Source organism: Odontesthes bonariensis, chromosome 9, assembly GCF_027942865.1.
Source record: "Odontesthes bonariensis isolate fOdoBon6 chromosome 9, fOdoBon6.hap1, whole genome shotgun sequence".
NCBI classification, from domain to species: Eukaryota; Metazoa; Chordata; class Actinopteri; order Atheriniformes; family Atherinopsidae; genus Odontesthes; species Odontesthes bonariensis.
In genome coordinates, this window is record NC_134514.1 from 1,059,834 (window position 1) to 1,084,038 (window position 24,205).

The 24,205-nt window shown below is 43.4% G+C and overlaps 3 protein-coding genes across 3 annotated transcripts; all 3 read right to left on the reverse strand.

Annotated features, from left to right (window-relative positions):
- Nucleotides 1-1,584: 1,584 nt before the first annotated feature.
- On the reverse strand, nucleotides 1,585-2,514 carry LOC142388975 (olfactory receptor 4B13-like). Its single transcript, XM_075474525.1, has one exon. It carries the CDS (start codon nucleotides 2,512-2,514, stop codon nucleotides 1,585-1,587), a length of 930 nt encoding a protein of 309 aa, XP_075330640.1.
- Nucleotides 2,515-13,927: 11,413 nt separating this feature from the next.
- LOC142388976 (olfactory receptor 4B13-like) lies at nucleotides 13,928-14,857 on the reverse strand. The gene has a single exon (XM_075474526.1). It carries the CDS (start codon nucleotides 14,855-14,857, stop codon nucleotides 13,928-13,930), a length of 930 nt encoding a protein of 309 aa, XP_075330641.1.
- Nucleotides 14,858-18,643: 3,786 nt separating this feature from the next.
- Nucleotides 18,644-19,582, reverse strand: LOC142388731 (olfactory receptor 10A6-like). The gene has a single exon (XM_075474281.1). The coding sequence runs from the start codon at nucleotides 19,580-19,582 to the stop codon at nucleotides 18,644-18,646; it is 939 nt and encodes a 312-aa protein (XP_075330396.1).
- Nucleotides 19,583-24,205: the final 4,623 nt, after the last annotated feature.

Sequence of the window (24,205 nt, forward strand, 5' to 3'; positions counted from 1 at the left end):
TAGCTCTCTGGACTCTGTGGCTGCTAGCTCTCTGGACTCTGTGGCTTCTAGCTCTCTGGGCTCTGTGGCTTCTAGCTCTCTGGACTCTGTGGCTGCTAGCTCTCTGGACTCTGTGGCTTCTAGCTCTCTGGGCTCTGTGGCTGCTAGCTCTCTGGACTCTGTGGCTGCTAGCTCTCTGGACTCTGTGGCTTCTAGCTCTCTGGGCTCTGTGGCTGCTAGCTATCTGGACTGGGAGTCTGTGGACTGTGGTGTTGGAGAGGTGAGGGAGGATCTGTACAGCGTGATGAGTTTTTCTGGCTCCATGTCAAAAATGTCCAGCAACAAATCACGCTGTACACTCCTCGCATGAGTCAAGACGTCTGCCAGGTTCTCAGTCCAATTCTGGAGATTCCGTTTTTCTAAAAGAAAGTCCAGCAGATCGTGAGTCACCTTAGGTGGTGTCCCACTCCAAGCAGCGCCAGAAGTCTTCGTATAAATCCCAGAACCTGTCGGAGTCCGCTGCATCCATGGCTGGTGATTTCCTTCTGTCAGGGGTGGGGTGGCAGAACACTAATACAGACTTCAAAAGGTAAAAGCAAACTGGGTTTATTTTAAGAAACAGAGTCAACAAAAGGCCGGATGACAAAACTAGACTGTGGGAACAAAAACATGAATATAAACTGTGATAAGAAAACAAATGACTTGACATGGCATGAAAAGCACTTAGCTTAAGTCGTGGCAAGACAAAGGAGATGGTGAATTCAGGGAAAGGAAATCACAAACTGAAAGGGGAGCCTGAGAAATAAATACTAAACTGGGAGTGATTGACAAATGAGTGAAACTGTGGGGAAGACAATGGCAAAATTAAAACTAAACATGAACTCAAAAACCAAGACATAAACAACCTAAAACACGATAAAAACATAAAACTAAAAACATGGAGAAAACCCAATGTTTTTAGTTTTATTATAGATGTAACAATGTCGCCGTGGAGTGAGGACACAGAGGCAAAGACAGATGTTTTCAGCAGCATATTTCCTGCCCTTCTCATGAATACAGATGTTTTGACTTTGGTCTTTTCATGAGGAAAATTAAAGATGTCGAACACACCAATTTCCTAAAGGCACGAGTGAAATTCACGACTTAAAATGTGACAAACACTGCAAAAAAGAACTTACATTTCACTGTTAAACTGTTCAACATTTATCAGACTGTTTTGTGTTGATTAAAAAAAATCAGGAAACTTGATGTGGAATTCAATTCAATTCATTTTTATTTATATAGCGCCAAATACAACAAATGTCATCTCAAGGCACTTAGATAATAAAGTCCAATTCAAGCCAATTGGAATTCAATTAATTGGAATTGGAATTGCTATTAAAGGTAATATTCAGGTCTTCATGAGGTGCTGAACAAACCTCACATCTGCTCACATTCATCTGAATCTGATGCGGGGCTTTTTGAAGGAACACAGAAGAGGTTCTGTTCCTGTATTCAGAGATTTAAAAGAGGCTAAAAACGTGCATCAGTGTGTTTTATGGCTGCGTGATGAAGATAAGCAGAGCTACTTTAAAATCTTATCCGATTAATTAAAATAAACTTATTTCAATTCTTTACATTTGAAATAAGATCTTTACAAATATTCCGGATCTTGGACATGTTCAGACCATATATCGCAGGATTAAAAAGAGGCTGAACCGTGAAGAAATATAATGACAGAAAAATACGCAACACCTTCGGTACATGACTCATGTTAAATCTGCTCTGTGATATTTCAAAGGTACCAGCAAAGGTAAAGTTCAAGATGGAAGCCAGGTGAGGCGTGCAGGTGCTGACAGCTTTCTGTCGGGTCTGTTTGGATCCAGAGAAACATACAATAAAAATCTGAATGTAAGTGTAAAGGATTAGAAATAAAGCAACAATGATTGTGCCAAAAGTAGCAATGAGCCCATAGATGTTGATTAAAGTTGTTTCATAGCATGCCAGTTTGACCACAGAGTGCATATCACAGTAAACTTTGTTAATCCTGTTCCCACAGAGCTGCAACGGTGTAATCAGAGATAAAGAGATAACCATCGCAAAAAAAGGATATAGCCACGTCACAGAGATGAGAATGGCAATCTTTTTAGGTGTCATACGTGAGATGTACTGCAGAGGATAACAGATAGCAAGATATCTGTCATAGGACATGACAGCGAGGTTTAAAAACTCTACAGCTCCGTAAGAATGAGCAATAAAAAGCTGCAGGAAGCAAAGAGGAGCAGAAACAGTGTGAACGTCAGAGAGGATCTGAATCAGCAGGAATGGAACCAGCCCTGAACTACCATACAGCTCATTCACAAACAGGCTGCACAGAAACATGTACATGGGTCCATGTAAGCTCCTGTTCACACCGATAACCACGATGAGCAGAACATTAGAACCAACTATTAAAATATACAATGACAGGGTGAATATAAAATAAAAGTACTTTAAAAGTCCAGGGTCAAAGTAACCACCAAGTGTGAAATATGAAACCTGTGAGGTGTTCATCATGATGAATCATTCTACACATCAAACAAAGAATTAGTTCATGTCCTGTGAAACAAAGTTGTTGCATTTCTCCTGGTTCAAATCTGCCTTTTTCAACAAGCTCCCGCTGAAAGATAAAACACACACAAAGCCACCACTGAGAGGACCATCCATGCTTCAAACCTGCTGTCCTGCTTCAGTCTCTCTGCCGACTGAAACATTTCAACTTCCTCAACATCTTTTAACTTTTCAGCAGAGGGTGACAGCAGCTGCTGAGTTGCCTCATTATGAAAGTTCCCACTGGTGTTTTAGTTTCCCACCATCTCTGCCCCCCCCCAACTGAACACATCCACTTCTGTCCCTTTTTTCCACCCACTTTTGTGTCGGCTTTGTTTCCCTGCTGATCATGAAAGGCCTTTAATCCCAATAACATGTTGAAGTCTCTGTCACAGAATGCTGTGATCGACCGTATTAAATGCAGGACTGATGGAGATTTCTTTTTTGTGTGAATCACAATCATTTATACATCAAATATCTGTTTGAATCAGATGCTAAATTATTTATCAGGAAGATATTTTATCTTCCAAAACTGCCCTGTTCAGGATGTAGTACGTAAAGAGAACTTGATACATTTGTGTTGGGCTTACAAAGAGGAACATTTGTGCTTTGTCAAGTACTCCAAGCATATTCTTTCTACCTTGTGATCAAAATCATCTCACATTCAATCTCCACCACAGCTGTTCAAATCTGTTAACTTAAAGTTGTTCCTCTCTGTAAACACAACATTTAAATTCAGATGCGTCAATCAAGCCTGTGAATAAATAACAGAGGAAGCAGGATGTAGCTCAATATGAGTAGTTAACTCGTTCAAGATATTTGACGTATAGATCAGTATTTATGTCATATGTTGGTGTAGATTCTCGAAACGCGCTCTAGGCACTAACTCTGGCTCCAGCTCTCTGGGCGCTAGCTCTTTGGGCTCTCTCTCAAAATGGGAAAAAGTGGGAAAATTGTGGCGCCAACTGCCAAAAAATGCCCTATTTTAGAGGCCTTATAACTCAGCCATACAGCATCGCACAGACCTCATTCAATGTTTATATGTGACAGGAGACTCTCGGCTTTAACTGACCCAAAGGGTTTGTTGATACATTACACAGCTTTGACACAACGGCAGTTTACGTTTTAGGAAGACTACATCTCAGCTGAGGTGTCTCTCCCACTCTGTTTCTCACTCTAAATTCGATACTGCACCAATTCCTCGAACAAATGTCATTCATATCCAAAATACCTGCCCAATCTGGACAAATTTTCCTTCAAATTGTAGGTATTTTTGTCCTCTTTCACACAGTCACACTCATTGAGCTTTGCATCACAGATTTCTCACAAATTGCCTCTGAGGGCAGAGAGTTGGCCCTCCAGCTGACATTCCGCCCATTATAAACGCCTAAAATCATAAAATTAATGTGAAAAATTATTTTAAAACGGCCATTAAAAACGAGCCAAACATAGTAGCCGAATAAAAATTACACCGCTGGCTTCTGCCGTCTCTTGGGGTGCTGACGGTTAAATAATTATTCGGATACGACTTGTACTTTTCGAACAGCGCCCATTTGTTCGAGAAAGGCTACAGTCAAAATTATAGTGCAATTTTAAGAAGCCATAGTGTGTGCACATATGTCAGTTTGCTCTCTGTATAACACAGACGAGCCGCAGCTGGTTCCATCTCCGTAGCAACGCCTTGTTAGCCTGCTCTGTTCTAAGACTGCTGATGAGGGCAGAGCCAAGATGGCTGCCCTGTTATAACAGCTTCATGTTATAAATCTGATCTGCTTTTCCCCTTTAAACTGATAGTGAGGGGAAGTTTGAAAATACCCACAATGCAATGGGAAAATGCATTGCGAGGATCTCCTCTCATTTTGAAGCTTTATTTGAACTTCGGACTTGGAAGTCTTTGGTTTCTGCTTTTATAGTTCATTGTTCACTGTTTGTTGTTCTTGTTGTCATGGGTAATGTCACACAAGTTTACACAGTTTGGAAAAAGATATGCATCGCCAGGAGTATAAAGTAGTCACACTAAACGTCAATGGGCTGCATAATCCGATAAAAAGGAGTAAAATTATTGCAAAAATGAAGCGAGAAAAGCCGCAGATAATATACTGGCAGGAGACACATCTCTCTTCTTCTGAACATGAAAAATTAAAAAAGCTTGGGTTCCAAAATACCTATTATTCATTTCATAAATCAGGCCGGAGGAGAGGTGTGGCCACACTGATCCCCAATACAGTAAATTTTGAGTTCATTTCCCAGGTGAAAGATAATGAAGGGAGATTTGTCTTAGTAAAAGGCAAATTAGATAATGAAGCAGTAACTTTATTTAATGCCCCCCCGGGGAGTAACAAATCCTTTTTTAAGAAAATATTCGAATTGATGGTAAAGGAAACACAGGGAATCCTGATTCTTGGTGGTGACTTTAACATCCAACTTCAACCAAAATTAGATACATCTAACCAACGCCAAAAGAAAAGCCCAAATGCCACCTTGGTTCAGCGAACGCTTACAGAACTGGGCCTTATTGATGTGTGGAGAGAGTCCCATCCCATAGAAAAACAATTTACATATTACTCCCCTTGTCACTCTGTTTACTCGCGGATTGATTACTTATTTATGTATAAATCAGACTGGCATAGGGTCAGAGATTGTGAGATAGGGATTAGAGACTTATCTGATCATTCAGGCGTATATTTGACCTTATATCTAAACAACCAACGGAAAAATACACTTTGGAGGCTTAATACAAGCATTTTAAATGACTAAGCAGTACGGAAACAGATCCAGCAGGAATTTGAAACATACCTACAGTATAATGATAATGGAGAAGTGTCTCCTAATACTTTGTGGGATGCAGCAAAGGCTGTAATTCGAGGTAAGATAATTGCCCTTACGGCCTCAAGATATAAATGGTATATATGATGAAGAAATTGAAAAACAACTTAAATTTATCAAACAAAAGTACTATGAGACAGGATCGAGGGCTATGAAACTCCTTTCTTGGAGGATCCGAAAACAACAGGATAAAAATACAATATATAAAATTAGGAACCCTGTGACAAAAAATATGAGCGGCAATCTAGAAGACATCCAACGCTCGTTTGAACTATACTATAAGGACTTGTATACTCAACCAACCAGAGCCGATACCACAATAATAGAGACGTTTCTAAGTTCGCTGGACCTACCATCCATAGGAGAAAAACAGAACAAAGAAATTATGGCTGAGATAAAGCTAGAAGAATTGAATAAAGCCATCTCAAGATTGAAAGCTAATAAAGCTCCTGGGGCAGATGGATATTCGTCTGAATTGTACAAAACATTTAGAACACAAATAACACCCATGCTGCTTAACTGCTTTAACCACACTTTGAGAACAGGAGAAGCCCCGCAGTCATGGAAGGAAGCAGTCATTTCTGTCATCCCAAAAGAAGGGAAAGATAAAAATGAATGCAGCTCATATAGACCAATATCAGTCCTCAATGTAGACTATAAACTGTTTGCCTCAGTCCTATCTAAAAGGCTGGAAGCTATTATCCCGGAGCTAATAGAGTTGGACCAAACAGGCTTTGTACTAAATAGACAGACACAGGATAACTTAAGGAGAACATTACAAGTGATGAGTCATGTTACTTCGACCAAAATTGGTGCAGTGTTGGTCAGTCTAGATGCCGAAAAGGCCTTTGACTCAGTAGGCTGGGAATATTTGTATAGGGTACTTGCAAGATTTGGCTTTAAGGACTGCTTCACTACATGTATTAAATCGTTATACTCCTCTCCAACAGCCAGGATGAGGATAAATGGACACCTGTCACAAACTATTCACCTAGAAAGAGGGACACGCCAGGGATGTCCCCTGAGTCCGACCTTGTTTGCCTTATTTATTGAACCTTTGGCCCAAGCAATTAGAGAGGACCCTGAGATAAAGGGGACAACTATTAGAGGAGAGGAACATAAAATTTGTATGTTTGCAGATGATGTCCTGCTCTTTATCACAACCCCTGACTCGAGCATCCCCAGATTGATGTGTCTATTAAAGACTTACAACTCATACTCTGGATACAAGCTAAATATTCAAACAACTCAAACCCTTACATTTAATTATACTCCCCATCCAGATATAAAAAAGAAGTACAACTTTAAATGGGACTCTCCCACAATAAAATATTTAGGAATAAATCTACCAAAAGATATGTCGAAGCTTTCTGAAATTAATTATGGCCCCATCAACAAAGCGGTAAAATCAGACATCTCTAGATGGACGATGCTCCCGCTGGATATGAGCAATAGAATAGAAATAATCAAAATGAATGTGTTGCCACGATTTCTTTATCTCTTCCAGTCCTTACCCCTGGAGATACCACCCAAACAATTTGATGAATGGGACGGGTGGATTTCAAGGTTTATTTGGAACGGTAAAAGACCGAGGGTACGGTTCAAGACACTGCAATTGAAGAAGGAGACGGGAGGAAGAGCTCTACCATGCTTACAGGACTATTATCATGCTGCACAATTGAAACCCTTAGTATACTGGTGTACACCAAATTATGAATCTAAATGGAAGTCTTTGGAAATGACACAGACAGATATTCCAATACAATCAATATAGGAAACAAAAGCCAAGCAGAAAAGAATTATAACAGCTTGAATCAATGGACCCTATTCTCGGTTAAACTGTGGTTTAAGGTGTTGAGGAAATTGCAGCTAGAGAAACAGGCCAGGGTCTTGAATTGGGTAGCATATGATCCAGAATTTGAACCTGCAAGACTGGACGGGAGCTTTAAACAGTGGATTAGGAGAGGCATCACATCCTTTTGTTCACTCACTTCAAACAGTAAATTTCAGAGTTACAAGGCAATTTCTGACTCATTTGGATTGGAAAAATGCGATTTTTTTAGATACCTACAAGCCAGAGACTACTTTAATAAAATATCACAAATCAAAACGGGGAAAGAATATAACCTGATCTCTTTATTCCATGAAGCATATGAAAAAAACAACATTAAAAAACTGATCTCACGAATATATGAAAGTATGCAAACCTCCAAAAATCACTCTACATTATCCATCAAACAAAAATGGGAAAAGGAGTCTGGTACAGAAATATCAGATGAGTCTTGGATGGAGAAATGTGAGACACAAGCAACCACTGCGAACTCAAGGTCATTAAGAGAGTTTGGTTGGAAGAATGTTGTGAGGTTTTTTATCACTCCTAAAATAACAGCTTTGCAATCAGGCTCTCAGAGTCCGGGGCTTTGTTGGAGACAATGTGGAGTCGCTATGGCTAATCATTTTCATGTCTTTTGGGCTTGTCAAAGAATTCAACCATATTGGAAGGAAGTAACTAATGAAATATGTAAGATGATGGGACTGGAAATAGACTACTCTTTTACTACTTTGTATCTAGGTAAAATACCAGAATCTGTCCCTCACAAATGCAAATATCTGCTAAAGATTCTCTTGGCATGTGGTAGAAAGGCTATAACCCGAAAATGGCTCCGGACTGACCCCCCAGCATTGCACCAGTGGAGGAAAATAGTGAAAGAAGTTTATTGTATGGAGAGACTGACTTATATTTTAAGATTGGAATTGGAGAAATGTGTTGAATGTTGGGAAAATGGATCATGTATGCACTGTACCTGGAATAGTGTGACACTGTACTTCGATGTATTGAGAAGAATGTGACCCTATACTGTTACACCCATGAGTATGTTGTATGTTTGCTTTTTGTTTTTCCTTTATTTCTTTCTGTACAAAATTCAAAATCCAAAATAAAAAGTTTAAAAAAAAAAAAAAAGACCTGTCTTATGAATGTTGGGCCGAAAATCAATTGAAAAGCACTTAACGATCCAAAAAAGCAAAAAACTACCCTATTTTGGAGGCCTCATAACTCAGCCATACGACATCACAGAGACCTCATTCAAAGTTTATATGTGAAAGAAGACTCTCAACATAACCCTCTGGAGTCTAAGGCCTTTTCAGAGACTTTGAGGCAGTTTTCACCACCTTGACATTTTCAAGTATTTCAACTAACTGTAAACATCTATGCAAAAGTGACACATATGGTTGTATTCTGAAAAGCCTAACAAAAAACAATATGAGAGTGAAGTGAATGTAATACAAACAAGTTTTATTTAAATTGAGGTTAAACACAACTGTACAAAAAAACAAGTTTTAGAGGTCTTCAAACAGTGCAAGAAAACACACTATAAATATATCTAGCCAAGACTTTTGAAGGTTGAACCTTGTAAACAAAAGCGTTGGCTGCATAAAAGTAAAAAGTGCAGTCAGAAATGTTTTTTTGTTTTCACACAAACTGTAAAAAAGTAATTGTAACTCCAGGCAGTGTCTCTGAGAGTTGAATACTAATTAGATGGGTGTGTAACACCCCTGATTCCCCCCACCCCCCTGTCACTCTCCATGTGATAATTGTCTGTCACTGGCAGGACATTGCTGCCTTCCCCCACATGCTGGCTGAATGGGGTGTGTTCTCACCTGTGAATAGCCACTCAATCACCTGGTACTTTACATGTGAATAGCGATAGGTGTGGCCTAGGAGGCTGCTGCAGTCAGAGAGTACAGAAAATCCAAAGATTTCTGTTCCATCCATCCATCCATCCATTATCTTCCGCTGGTCCGGGGATCGGGTCGCGGGGGCAGCAGCTTGAGCAAAGAGACCCAGACGTCCCTGTCCCCGGCCACTTCCTCCAGCTCTTCTGGGGGGACCCCAAGGCGTTCCCAGGCCAGCCGAGAAACATAGTCTCTTCAACGTGTCCTGGGTCTTCCGCGGGGCCTCCTCCCAGTAGGACGGGCCCGGAACACCTCACTGGGGAGGCGTCCAGGAGGCATCCTAACCAGATGCCCCAGGAGGCATCCTAACCTGATGCCCCAGGAGGCATCCTAACCAGATGCCCCAGGAGGCATCCTAACCAGATGCCCGAGCCACCTCATCTGACTCCTCTCGATGCGGAGGAGCAGCGGTTCTACTCCGAGCCCCTCCCGGATGACCGAGCTTCTCACCCTATCTCTAAGGGAGAGCCCAGACACCCTGCGGAGGAAACTCATTTCGGCCGCTTGTATTCGCGATCTCGTTCTTTCGGTCACTACCCACAGCTCGTGACCATAGGTGAGGATAGGATCTCGTTCTTTCGGTCACTACCCACAGCTCGTGACCATAGGTGAGGGTAGGAACATAGATTGAGCGGTAAATCGAGAGCTTCGCCTTCTGGCTCAGCTCCTTCTTCACCACGACGGGCCGGTGCAGAGCCCGCATCACTGCAGACGCCGCACCGATCCGTCTGTCAATCTCCTGCTCCATTCGTCCCTCACTCGTGAACAAGACCCCGAGATACTTGAACTCCTCCACTTGGGGAAGGATCTCATTCCCGACCCGGAGAGGGCATTCCACCCTTTTCCGGCCGAGGACCATGGTCTCAGATTTGGAGGTGCTGATTCTCATCCCAGCCGCTTCACACTCGGCTGCAAACCGCTCCAGTGAGAGCTGAAGGTCACGGCCTGAGGACGCCAACAGAACCACATCGTCCGCAAAAAGCAGAGACCCGATTCTGAGGTCGCCAAAACTGACCCCCTCAACGCCCTGGCTGCGCCTAGAAATTCTGTCCATAAAAATTATGAACAGAATCGGTGACAGAGGGCAGCCCTGACGGAGTCCAACCCTCACAGGAAACATGTCCGACTTACTGCCGGCAATGCGGACCAAACTCTGACACCGGTCATACAGAGACCGAACAGCCCATATCAAGGAGTCCGGCACTCCATACTCCCGGAGCACCCCCCACAAGAGTCCCCGAGGGACATGGTCGAACGCCTTATCCATTTCCACGAAACACGTGTAGACCAGTTGGGCGAACTCCCATGCACCCTCCAGGATCCTGCGGAGGGTATAGAGCTGGTCCACTGTTCCACGGCCAGGACGAAAACCACACTGCACCTCCTGAATCCGAGATCCGACTATCCGGCGGATCCTCCTCTCCAGTACCCCCGAAAAGACCTTACCAGGGAGGCTGAGGAGTGTGATCCCCCTATAGTTGGAACACACCCTCCGGTCCCCCTTTTTAAAGAGGGGGACCACCACCCCGATCTGCCAGTCCAGAGGCACTGCCCCCGATGTCCATGCGATGCTGCAGAGGCGTGTCAACCAAGACAGCCCCACAACATCCAGAGCCTTGAGGAACTCAGGACGGACCTCATCCACCCCTGGGGCCTTGCCACCGAGGAGTTATTTGACCACCTCGGCAACCTCAGTCCCAGAAATGGGAGGTCCCACGTCCGAGCTCCCCAACTCTGCTTCCTCATCGGAAGGCGTGTCAGTAGGCTTGAGGAGGCCCTCGAAGTATTCCCCCCACCGACTCACGACGTCCCCAGTTGAAGTCAGCAGAGCCCCGCCCTCACCATACACGGTGTTGACAGTGCACTGCTTTCCCCCCCTGAGCCGCCGGATGGTGGACCAGAATCTCCTCCTAAGCCCGAGTTTTTGCCTCGGGTGACCCTACCAGGGGCTTAAAGCCCCAGACAACATAGCTCCCAGACTCATTGGGGCACGCAAACCCCCCCACCACGGTAAGGTGACAGCTCATGGGGAGGGAGATTTCTGTTCACTCTCTTTAAAAAGGGCCAGCTATATAATTTATTTTAATATATATATATTTGAAAACTAGAAGTTTCAAGGTTTTTAATGGTGTCACATGTTTGAACGACAAAAACTCACAGAGTTACAGATGTGTTTTTGGACAAATGTCAAAAATCCCGCCGGTGGGTTTTAGACTCCAGAGTGTTAAAACAGGGGTGCTGCATGTTGTTCCCCCTCTCTGCCCCCCGCTTCCTGTCTCTCTGAACTTTCCATTAAAGGCACAAACCCCCCCCCAATTTTTTTTTAAATATTTAAAAAAAAAAAATTTGTAAAAAATAAATAAATAAAACCTGCGTTAATGTGCGATAAAATGTTTATCGGCGTTAAATAATCAACGAGTTAACTCGATAATAACGAGTTAACTCGCCCAGCCCTGCTTTCTATGGTATCAGTTTGTGGTAAAAGAAGCATGAGCCTGAACATTCAATAATTTGTTTTCTTTCATTTATTTTTGATTTAGTTTGAATGATGTTGATACAACACAAAAGTCCAGCAAGAAGCTTCCGGTGACGTGGAGGCAGGAACCGATCTGCGGCCAGCCAGACGTCCGGCGATGTTGCATGAGGAACTGGAGGCGGTCTGGCGGTCTGGCGGGCGGTCTGGCGGGCGGTCTGGAGGGCTCTCTGGGCTCTCTAGGCTCTGGTGCTAGCTCTGGCTCTGTGGCCTCTATGGGCCCTAGCTTTGGCTTTCTGGCTTCTATGGGCGCTAGCTCTGTGGCCTCTATAGGCACTAGCTCTGTGGATGCTGTGGCTGCTAGCTCTCTGGACTCTGTGGCTGCTAGCTCTCTGGACTCTGTGGCTGCTAGCTCTCTGGACTCTGTGGCTGCTAGCTCTCTGGACTCTGTGGCTGCTAGCTCTCTGGACTCTGTGGCTGCTAGCTCTCTGGACTCTGTGGCTGCTAGCTCTCTGGACTCTGTGGATGCTAGCTCTCTGGACTCTGTGGATGCTAGCTCTCTGGACTCTGTGGCTGCTAGCTCTCTGGACTCTGTGGCTTCTAGCTCTCTGGGCTCTGTGGCTTCTAGCTCTCTGGACTCTGTGGCTGCTAGCTCTCTGGACTCTGTGGCTTCTAGCTCTCTGGGCTCTGTGGCTGCTAGCTCTCTGGACTCTGTGGCTGCTAGCTCTCTGGACTCTGTGCCTTCTAGCTCTCTGGACTCTGGGGCTGCTAGCTCTCTGGACTCTGTGGCTGCTAGCTCTCTGGACTCTGTGGCTGCTAGCTCTCTGGACTCTGTGGCTGCTAGCTCTCTGGACTCTGTGGCTGCTAGCTCTCTGGACTCTGCTAGCTCTCTGGACTCTGCTAGCTCTCTGGACTCTGTGCCTTCTAGCTCTCTGGACTCTGTGGCTGCTAGCTCTCTGGGCTCTGTGGCTGCTAGCTATCTGGACTGGGAGTCTGTGGACTGTGGTGTTGGAGAGGTGAGGGAGGATCTGTACAGCGTGATGAGTTTTTCTGGCTCCATGTCAAAAATGTCCAGCAACAAATCACGCTGTACACTCCTCGCATGAGTCAAGACGTCTGCCAGGTTCTCAGTCCAATTCTGGAGATTCTGTTTTTCTAAAAGAAAGTCCAGCAGATCGTGAGTCACCTTAGGTGGTGTCCCACTCCAAGCAGCGCCAGAAGTCTTCGTATAAATCCCAGAACCTGTCGGAGTCCGCTCCATCTATGGCTGGTGATTTCCTTCTGTTAGGGGTGGGGTGGCAGAACACTAATACAGACTTCAAAAGGTAAAAGCAAACTGGGTTTATTTTAAGAAACAGAGTCAACAAAAGGCCGGATGACAAAACTAGACTGTGGGAACAAAAACATGAATATAAACTGTGATAAAAAAAACAAATGACTTGACATGGCATGAAAAGCACTTAGCTTAAGTGGTGGCAAGACAAAGGAGATGGTGAATTCAGGGAAAGGAAATCACAAACTGAAAGGGGAGCCTGGGAAATAAATACTAAACTGGGAGTGATTGACAAATGAGTGAAACTGTGGGGAAGACAATGGCAAAACTAAAACTAAACATGAACTCAAAAAACAAGACATAAACAACCTAAAACATGATAAAAACATAAAACTAAAAACATGGAGAAAACCCAATGTTTTTAGTTTTATTATAGATGTAACAATGTCGCGGTGGAGTGAGGACACAGAGGCAAAGACAGATGTTTTCAGCAGCATATTTCCTGCCCTTCTCATGAATACAGATGTTTTGACTTTGGTCTTTTCATGAGGAAAATTAAAGATGTCGAACACAGCAATTTCCTAAAGGCACGAGTGAAATTCATGACTTAAAATGTGACAAACAATGCAAAAAAGAACTTACATTTCACTGTTAAACTGTTCAACATTTATCAGACTGTTTTGTGTTGATTAAAAAAATCAGGAAACTTGATGTGGAATTCAATTCAATTCAATTCATTTTTATTTATATAGCGCCAAATACAACAAATGTCATCTCAAAGCACTTAGATAATAAAGTCCAATTCAAGCCAATTGGAATTCAATTAATTGGAATTGGAATTGCTATTAAAGGTAATATTCAGGTCTTCATGAGGTGCTGAACAAACCTCACATCTGCTCACATTCATCTGAATCTGATGCGGGGCTTTTTGAAGGAACACAGAAGAGGTTCTGTTCCTGTATTCAGAGATTTAAAAGAGGCTAAAAACGTGCATCAGTGTGTTTTATGGCTGCGTGATGAAGATAAGCAGAGCTACTTTAAAATCTTATCCGATTAATTAAAATAAACTTATTTCAATTCTTTACATTTGAAATAAGATCTTTACAAATATTCCGGATCTTGGACATGTTCAGACCATATATCGCAGGATTAAAAAGAGGCTGAACCGTGAAGAAATATAATGACAGAAAAATACGCAACACCTTCGGTACATGATTCATGTTAAATCTGCTCTGTGATATTTCAAAGGTAACAGCAAAGGTAAAGTTCAAGATGGAAGCCAGGTGAGGCGTGCAGGTGCTGACAGCCTTCTGTCGGGTCTGTTTGGATCCAGAGAAACATACAATAAAAATCTGAATGTAAGTGTAAAGGATTAAAAATAAAGCAACAATGATTGTGCCAAAAGTAGCAATGAGCCCATAGATGTTGATTAAAGTTGTGTCAGAGCATGCCAGCTTGACCACAGAGTGCATATCACAGTAAACTTTGTTAATCCTGTTCCCACACAGCTGCAACGGTGTAATCAGAGATAGAGCGATAACCAAACCCAAAAAAGGATATATCCACGTCACAGAGATGAGAATGGCAATCTTTTTAGGTGTCATACGTGAGATGTACTGCAGAGGATAACAGATAGCAAGATATCTGTCATAGGACATGACAGCGAGGTTTAAAAACTCTATACCTCCGTAAGAATGAACAATAAAAAGCTGCAGGAAACAAAGAGGAGCAGAAACAGTGTGAACGTCAGAGAGGATCTGAATCAGCAGGAATGGAAACAGCCCTGAACTACCATACAGCTCATTCACAAACAGGCTGCACAGAAACATGTACATGGGTCCATGTAAGCTCCTGTTCACACCGATAACCACGATGAGCAGAACATTAGAACCAACTATTAAAATATACAATGACAGGGTGAATATAAAATAAAAGTACTTTAAAAGTCCAGGGTCAAAGTAACCACCAAGTGTGAAATATGAAACCTGTGAGGTGTTCATCATGATGAATCATTCTACACATCAAACAAAGAATGAGTTCATGTTCTGTGAAACAAAGTTGTTGCATTTTTCCTGGTTCAAATCTGCCTTTTTCAACAAGCTCCCGCTGAAAGATAAAACACACACAAAGCCACCACTGAGAGGACCATCCATGCTTCAAACCTGCTGTCCTGCTTCAGTCTCTCTGCCGACTGAAACATTTCAACTTCCTCAACATCTTTTAACTTTTCAGCAGAGGGTGACAGCAGCTGCTGAGTTGCCTCATTATGAAAGTTCCCACTGGTGTTTTAGTTTCCCACCATCTCTGCCCCCCCCCCCCAACTGAACACATCCACTTCTGTCCCTCTTTTCCACCCACTTTTGTGTCGGCTTTGTTTCCCTGCTGATTATGAAAGGCCTTTAATCCCAATAACATGTTGAAGTCTCTGTCACAGAATGCTGTGATTGTTCGGATCTTCACAATTTAGCCCTCTGAAAAGGCTTTACAGGTAGCACAAATGTTATGGCTCGTGTTTGTCATAGGTCTTCTTTTATTTGTATTCAAAATGACCACAGGTAATAAACCTGAAACAATCAAACCAGGTAATAATATTAACGAAATTATAACTTTTTTAAATAGCTTTTTTATTTCAATAAACAAAAACATAATCAATTAAATTATTTCCATAAATAATAGCAATGTTTGGATTACATAACACGCAGTAGACCCAAAAGTAAATACTATTTTGTATTAGCTAACATAAATCGTCAAAAAACCTAGCAGGAGCTAGCCGACGATGCTAACCGGAACTAGCCGAGCGCTAAACAAGTGCCCGCCCCCCAGTATTTATGTCATATGTTGGTGTAGATTCTCAAAACGCGCTCTAGGCGCTAGCTCTGGCTCCAGCTCTCTGGGCGCTAGCTCTTTGGGCTCTCTCTCAAAATAGGAAAAAGTGGGAAAATTGTGGCGCCAACTGCCAAAAACTACTCTATATTAGAGGCCTTATAACTCAGCCATACAGCATCGCACAGACCTCATTCAAAGTCTATATGTGACAGGAGACTCTCAGCTTTGACTGAACTAAAGGGTTTGTTGATACATTATACAGCTTTGACACAACGGCAGTTTACGTTTTAGGAAGATTACATCTCAGCTGAGGTGTCTCTCCCACTCTGTTTCTCACTCTCATTTCGATACTGCACCAATTTCTCGAACAAATGTCTCTCATGTCCAAAATATCAGCCCGATCTGAAAACTTTTTACTTCAAAATGTAGGTATTTTTGTCCTCTTTCACACAAAGTTTCACTCATTAAGCTCTGCCTTACAGATTTCTTACAAATCGCCTCTGAGCGCAGACAGTCGGCCCTCCAGCTGACATTCCGCTCATTGTAAACGCCTAAACTCATAAAATTAATGTGAAAAATGATTTTAAAACTGCCATAAAAAACGACCCAAACATAGTAGCCGAATAAAATTACACTGCTGGCTTCTGCCATCTCTTGGGGTGCTGACAGTTCAAGAATTATTCGGATACGACTTGTCCTTATCGAACAGCGACCGTTTGTTCGAGTCAAATTTATACTCCAATTTTAAGAAGCCATAGTGTGTGTACATATGTCAGTTTGCTCTCTGTCTAACATAAGCCCTTTTTCCATCAACGACATGATTCGCTTTAAATTTATGCGCATCAAGAAGTTAGTGTGACACGTGATGGAAAAACGGTTAAATCGCTAGAACGCCTGTTTTGTCGCATTAAATCAATTCACTGGAAATAGGTGGTTCAGGGCTAAGTTGTGTCACTACAGAAGTAATGGAAAAGGTTAATGCAATTCAGACTAGCCACGCATGCGCAGATGGTGTTGGTAAAGCGTGAGGATTCGAATGTTGTTGTTGAGCCGCTCAGCCGCCCCACTTCACCTATCCTGTCGGTATCAAAACAGCAGCAACAACTAGTAACAACAATGTCCGATAATAAAAGAAACAACTGGTCGAGAGCAGAGACTCTGCTTTTTATAAACACAATTCGGGAGGTCCTGAAGCAGCATAATTAATTCTCGCCTCGCTCTCATCCTCCTTCTTAAATTTCTGACGCTATTATAAGCTGACATAGCAGCACTAGCAGCATGTTTAGTCCTATCCTACGGTCCATAACTCTAAATAAGTAACTAGCCTAATAAATAAAACGAAAGCCGGTGGTGAAAAGGTACGTAGCCTTGAAAGTTATAGCAACTGTTATAACAGGAGGCTGACAATAACAGCGCGAGCAATTAAACTCCCGCTACCGAGCATTCTAATTCGCTACAATTCGCCACTTTTGTAATGGAAAATCATCTGGTCGAGTCAGAATAATGCGCATCAGCACGTTCCGGTGATGTCATTTTATTTCGCTAGAATCGTCCTGTTTGATGGAAAACCAACCGAACGCATCTTATTGCGCAACAAAGTAATGCGATATAACTTTTAATTCGCTACAGAATCTGATGGAAAAAGGGCTACAGACGAGCCACACCTGCTCCTGTTACCGGGGCAACGCCTTGTTAGCCTGCTCTGTTCTAAGACTGCTTATGAGGGCAGAGCCAAGATGGATGCCCTGTTATAACAGCTTCATGTTATGAATCTGATCTGCTTTTCCCCTTTAAACTCATAGGGAGGGGAAGTTTGAAAATACCCACAATGCAATGGGAAAATGCATTGAAAAGCACTTATTAAGGCCATTTTGAAAATGCCATAAAAGCTGTATTTTAAACAGGACCTTGATAAAAAATAACATAGCTGGCTACAGCAGACCTGTCTAGTGAATTTTGGTCCAAAATTAAATTGAAAAGCACTTAACGAGCCAAAAGAGCCAAAAACTGCCCTATTTTGGAGACCTCATAACTCAGCCATGCAACATCACAGAGAGATCGTTATAGTTTATATGTGACAGGAGACTCTCAGCTTCAACTGAACTAAACGGTTTGTTGATAGGGCGGGCAGTAGATTGGCACCCATCAAAATTTCTGAAGAACTTTTCTAGTTCTCTTTCATATTGAGATTGAGGAAGTCAGTATCTGGAATCATTATCTGCTCCACATTTAAACAGGATTTTCCACAGACTGAGACATGTTCATTAATTATATTTCAGTTCACATTAATCATTTCGCTGAAAGCTTTAAAAGTCAGGAAGAAGTCGAATCCTCCTGCAGGAAACTTCTGTGTCTAGGTGGAAGCTGACTGAACAATAAAGGAGTACGAGGAAAACAACGACCTTCAGACCCACAGACAGACTCTCAGGTGGTTTTATGATGATCTGAAGAAAATGTAACATCCAGAAGAGGACGAGCAATGTTTTCCATCTGTGTGAGGATGATTTAAACATCTCTGAAAACATCATTTATCTTTGTGAGAATAAAAAAACTGAAAATTATTGATAAAGAATGTCAATATTTACATGTTAGACCAATAAAATATTATCTGAGAAGGAATCAGTTATAAGAGCTGGACACTCAACTTTAGAGATAGAAGATAGAATTTCATTTAAAATCATTCTTTTCTGAAACAACAAAGAATCAACTTTGAAAGGAGATTAGTAAAAACCTTTAAATTTAAAAGGTTAGAAACCTTTACACTGAGGAAATCATTTCAAACAAAGCTTATATTTTCTAAGCTTTACACAGACTGACTGCCTCGCTGCTCTTTTCCTTCAGAGCTCCAGAAAATCCCGATTAACACCTCCAACACACATTAAAATCACGATTCACACTTCATCATTTTTCCATCATTCGTGTCAGGCTGAGCAGCAGAGTTTTGAGTTCGAGTATCTTCGTCTTCATGCCAAAATCTTCTTCTGCAGGAAACCTTTCCATGAATTCCGAATCTTAGACATTTGCATTCCGTACACGATTGGATTTAAAAGCGGTTGGAGCATCAGAAAATACAAAGACAAAGTGAGTCTCAGCACATGGGACCAGCTGCTCATATCAAATCTACTCTGGAGGGTTTCAAATAAGCATCCGAAAGAGAAATTTACCAGAGAAATGAGGTGAGGCGTGCAGGTGCTGACAGCTTTCTGTCTCGTGTTTCTGGAGCCAGAGAAGCAAACCTTCAGAATCCTGCTGTAAGAGAAAAGGATCGCCAGCAGAGGGAAAATTACAGAAAAGACTAAACCAATGAGTCCATAAATGTTGTTCACCTGAGCGGCAGAACACGCCAACTTAATTATTAAGTAGCTCTGACAGTACAAACTGTTCAGGCTGTTCCCACACAGCGTCAGACGGATGTTGAGGTTCAAAGTGATGAAGCATCGGATGAAACAGTAGAACCACGACAAAACAATGAAGACAGTCACCGTGTTCAGTGTCATACGTGTGTTGTATTGTAGAGGATGACAGATGGCCACATATCTGTCATAAGACATAACGGCTAAGTTACAAAATTCAATATTCGCATAAGTATAAATACAGAAAACCTGCAGGAAGCAGAGAGGAGCAGAAACAGTGTGAACGTCAGAGAGGATCTGAATCAGCAGGAATGGAAACAGCCCTGAACTACCATACAGCTCATTTACAAACAGGCTGCACAGAAACATGTACATGGGTTCATGTAAGCTCCTGTTCACACTGATAACCACGATGAGCCACGCGTTGGCCACAATAATGCTGCCATATAACATCAGCGTTACCACAAAGTAAAAGTATCTCAGCGTCCCTACATTCATGTAAGCTTCAAGGATGAAATACGACAAAGTGGATAAAGTTGAGTTTAACATGATTTGTTCTGTGTTAGTTCACATAAATAATAATTACTGGCTTTAAAAAGAATAAAAATGTCACAAGCAGCATAAAGTTACCTTTTGCTCATGAGAACATTAATGATTCATCATGATGAGCTCAGAGCTTCTGTGAGATCCAGCTCATCTATAGACTCATTTAAGACCAAAGAGGACCTGTGAGATACACCCTCCGTATCCCCAGTGATGATCTCTGTTTACCATCAGCTTGAATGATACAGAAACACACATTCATCTGAAATGTCCATCCTCACTTTAACAAAGAATTTCATGCAATACAGCTGGGAAACTGACCATTTTAGCACTTTTTAATTCTTTGTGAATAACCCAGTAAACAATCATCTTCGTGCTCAGTGGTCCCACAGATGTAAATATAAATGTACTTTATTTCTACAGCCCTTTACAGACAATCCTTCCGGTGTACCAACGTGCTTTAAAGCAGGTAATAAATAAAGAGAAGAAGAAGTAAAAACAAATAAAAACAAAAAAAGCACAGTAAAAGCAATAAAATACAACAAAACCAAATAAGACAAAAGTGTCCTCATGCTACTGGGTATTAAAGCCATCCTAAATAAGTAGGTTTTTAGCCCAGATCTGAAGAGGCCCAGGTCAGAAATAAGACTTAGCTGGACGGGGGGCTTATTCCAGAGCCTGGGGGCAGCTTTGGGAAAAGGCTCGCTCACCCCAGGGTTTGTATTCTGACCTGGGCACTTCCAGCAGAAACTGATCTGCTGACCTCAGAGCTCTACCAGGACTGTTAAAAGCTCAGATAAATACGACGGGGCGAGGCCGTTAGGAGCTTTAAAAACACACATTAAAAGGTTAAAATCAGTTCTATAAAGGACAGGAAGCCGATGGAGGGAGTTAAGAACAGGAGTGATGTGCACACGTCTGTTGGTGTTGGTTAAAGACGGGCAGCAGCGTTCTGCACCAGCTGAAGGCGGCTGAGAGAAGACTGGGAGACGCCCACATAAAGAGCATTAAAATAGTCTGACCTTATGAACTTATTAGGGCATGGACGGCTTTCTCAAGGTCATGACCACTTAAAAACATTTTAACTTTGGCCAGGAGACGCAGCTGGAAAAAACTAGTCCTGATGACATTGTTCATTTGTTTGTCCGACCTCAGGTCAAAGGTCAAAAGTCACTCCCAGATTTCTGATGGTTGAACTGAGCTTTGAAGACAAGGTGCCAAAGCCAGCCGTCACAGTGTCCCCAAACACAATGCATTCAGTTTGGTCATCATTTACATGAAGAAAGTTTGGGCCAACCACTGCTTAATATCAGCAACACAATTAAACACAGAACATTGTGCACTGTTACTGTTTGTCTTCAATGGTAGATAAATGTGTAAATCGTCTGCATAGCAGTGGAAAGAAAGGTTGTGCCTGGCTATAATTGACCCAAGTGGTAGCATGTACTTGAACTCCTCCACTTGGGGAAGGATCTCATTCCCAACCCGGAGAGAGCATTCCACCCTTTTCTTTTCCCCAAGTGGAGGAGTTCAAGTATCTCGGGGTCTTGTTCACGAGTGAGGGACGAATGGAGCAGGAGATTGACAGACGGATTGGTGCGGCGTCTGCAGTGATGCGGGCTCTGCACCGGCCCGTCGTGGTGAAGAAGGAGCTGAGCCAGAAGGCCAAGCTCTCGATTTACCGGTCAATCTATTTTCCTACCCTCACCTATGGTCACGAGCTGTGGGTAGTGACCGAAAGAACGAGATCGCGAATACAAGCGGCCGAAATGAGTTTCCTCCGCAGGGTGTCTGGGCTCTCCCTTAGAGATAGGGTGAGAAGCTCGGTCATCCGGGAGAGGCTCGGAGTAGAACCGCTGCTCCTCCGCATCGAGAGGAGTCAGATGAGGTGGCTCGGGCATCTGGTTAGGATGCCTCCTGGGGCATCTGGTTAGGACGCCTCCTGGGGCATCTGGTTAGGATGCCTCCTGGGGCATCTGGTTAGGATGCCTCCTGGGGCATCTGGTTAGGATGCCTCCTGGGGCATCTGGTTAGGATGCCTCCTGGGGCATCTGGTTAGGATGCCTCCTGGGGCATCTGGTTAGGATGCCTTCTGGGGCATCTGGTTAGGATGCCTCCTGGACGCCTCCCCGGTGAGGTGTTCCGGGCCCGTCCCACTGGGAGGAGGCCCCGGGGAAGACCCAGGACACGTTGGAGAGACTATGTCTCTCGGCTGGCCTGGGAACGCCTCGGGGTCCCCCCAGAAGAGCTGGAGGACATGGCCGGGGACAGGGACGTCTGGGTCTCTTTGCTCAAGCTGCTGCCCCCGCGACCCGATCCCCGGACCAGCGGAAGATGATGGATGGATGGATGGATGGATGGTAGCATGTACAATGAGAAGAGGATGGGGCCAAGAATAGATCCTTGAGGAACTCCACAGGAGAGAGGAGCACTGGAAAAGGAAAGGTCACCAACCATAACGGAGAAGGTTCTACTGGACAAGTAAGACGTAAACCACTTCAATGCAGAGCTGTGGATGCCAATATAATTACTGAGATGTGACAGGAGGACTGCATGGTCCACCGTGTCAAAGGCTGCTGTGAGATCAAGCAGCACTAAGACAACAGGGCATCCACAGACAGAGCAATGTGCACCTTTAACAGTGCAGACTCTGCTGTGAGGAGACCTGAACCCAGATTGGAATTTCTCAAAAACAGAGTTATCCTCAAGAAAGGACTGTAATTGTATAAAAACAACTTTTTCTAAAACCTTAGAAAGAAAGTACAGATTGGAAACAGGTCTAAAATGTGACAACACTGAGGGGTCAAGATTAGGCTTTTTAAGAAGGGGCCTGACCACAGCCTGTTTAAAGGCAGCTGGGACAGTTCCTAATCTCAGACAGGAGTCAATAAAAACCAGGAGACTGGGCCCCATAGTTTTAAAAACCACTTTCAAAACTTTGGCAGGGACAATATCCAATGGGCAGTTTGTAGGTTTCAGAGATTTCACTACGTCACAGAGAGAAGAGGGAAACCTAATCAAACTGATCGAACGCAGCAGAATGAGATGGGGCAACAGGTAGATCCTTATTTCTACTCACAATAACATTACTGGTATCTTTTCTAACAGAATCCACTTTTTCAACAAAATGATGAAGAAATTCATCATTTTGAATGTTAAAGAAAAAGTGGCTATTGATACATCAATCACAGAAGAAGTGCAAGGGTTAACAACAGCGTTAATTGTATCAAATAACACCTTGGGACAATGACTGCTGCTAGAAATAATATCAGAGAGATACTGAGATTTTGCTTCACGTACGGCTCTCTGATAATCAGCGAAACAGTCCCTTAACATTTCCAGAGACACATACAGTTTGTCCTTCTTCAATCTGCGTTCGGCCTGCCTGCAACGTTGCCTGATGGCGCGGGTGGTGTCGTTCAACCAGGGGTCAGTTCTTGGCTTGGCAGATTTTTGCCTAAAAGGGGCAATAGAGTCCAGAACAGTGGACCAGTGGACCAGTTCCATACCCTCTGCAGGATCCTGGAGGGTGCATGGGAGTTCGCCCAACCGGTCTACATGTGTTTTGTGGACTTGGAGAATGCGTTCGACCGTGTCCCTCGGGGACTCTTGTGGGGGGTGCTCCGGGAGTATGGAGTGCCGGACTCCTTGATATGGGCTGTTCGGTCTCTGTATGACCGGTGTCAGAGTTTGGTCCGCATTGCCGGCAGTAAGTCGGACATGTTTCCTGTGAGGGTTGGACTCCGTCAGGGCTGCCCTTTGTCACCGATTCTGTTCATAATCTTTATGGACAGAATTTCTAGGCGCAGCCAGGGCGTTGAGGGGGTCCGGTTTGGCGACCTCAGAATCACAGGAAGTCTGGCCGCTCGCCAGACCGCCTCCTGCCACTCGAAGCCGGAACTCTGGCCACATGCCAGGCCGTCACTGGCTTCGAGCCCCTCCCTCCCTCAGAGTTTTGGGTCGTCTTGAGGGGGGGGGGGGTCTCTGTCACACCCACGTGACTTTTCCCATGTTTTAGTTTAGTGTTAGCTTGTTAGCTTCACTCCCTTCACCTGTTTTCCCCATCAGCTGCACTCATTCACTAACATTCCCAGTCCTCTATTTAGTTTCCAGGTTTCCCCTTTCAGTTTGTCAGATCCTTACCCATATTACCTATGTTCCCACCCATGTTATCCGTCTTCACCCCTCATGCCTCGCTACGTCATCTTTTGAAGCTAAGTTTTTATTCCATGCCATGTCAAGTGATTTGTTTGTTTTGTCACAGTTTAGTGTTTTAATCCGGCTCAGCCGCGCCTTTTGTTTAACCATGTTTTGTTTTGTGAAATAAACCCAGTTTTCTTTTTGAAAGTCCCCATCCGTGTCTTACCTCCCCACCCCACCCTGACAATGTTTCTGTCGGCCAATCAGACCGGAAATGAAAACCTGGGCTCCACCCCACCCCTCACCTGAAAAGGTTAAAGAGGTATGAGCAGCTCAACCACCCTCACAGCCTGCATCACACTGATGTTGAATCATCTGACAGTCAGTTGAACACGTGGAGAGTTTGTGGTTTTGAGCTTTGACAAACTGTTGGAGAGTAATCACAGTGTATCCTCTTTCTGAACAGCGGTAATGACTGGAAAGGTGATC

Coding starts and splice junctions, on each gene's coding strand:
- LOC142388975 (XM_075474525.1), bottom strand. CDS start 2,514: ATGATGAACACCTCACAGGTTTCATATTTCACACTTGGTGGTTACTTT.
- LOC142388976 (XM_075474526.1), bottom strand. CDS start 14,857: ATGATGAACACCTCACAGGTTTCATATTTCACACTTGGTGGTTACTTT.
- LOC142388731 (XM_075474281.1), bottom strand. CDS start 19,582: ATGTTAAACTCAACTTTATCCACTTTGTCGTATTTCATCCTTGAAGCT.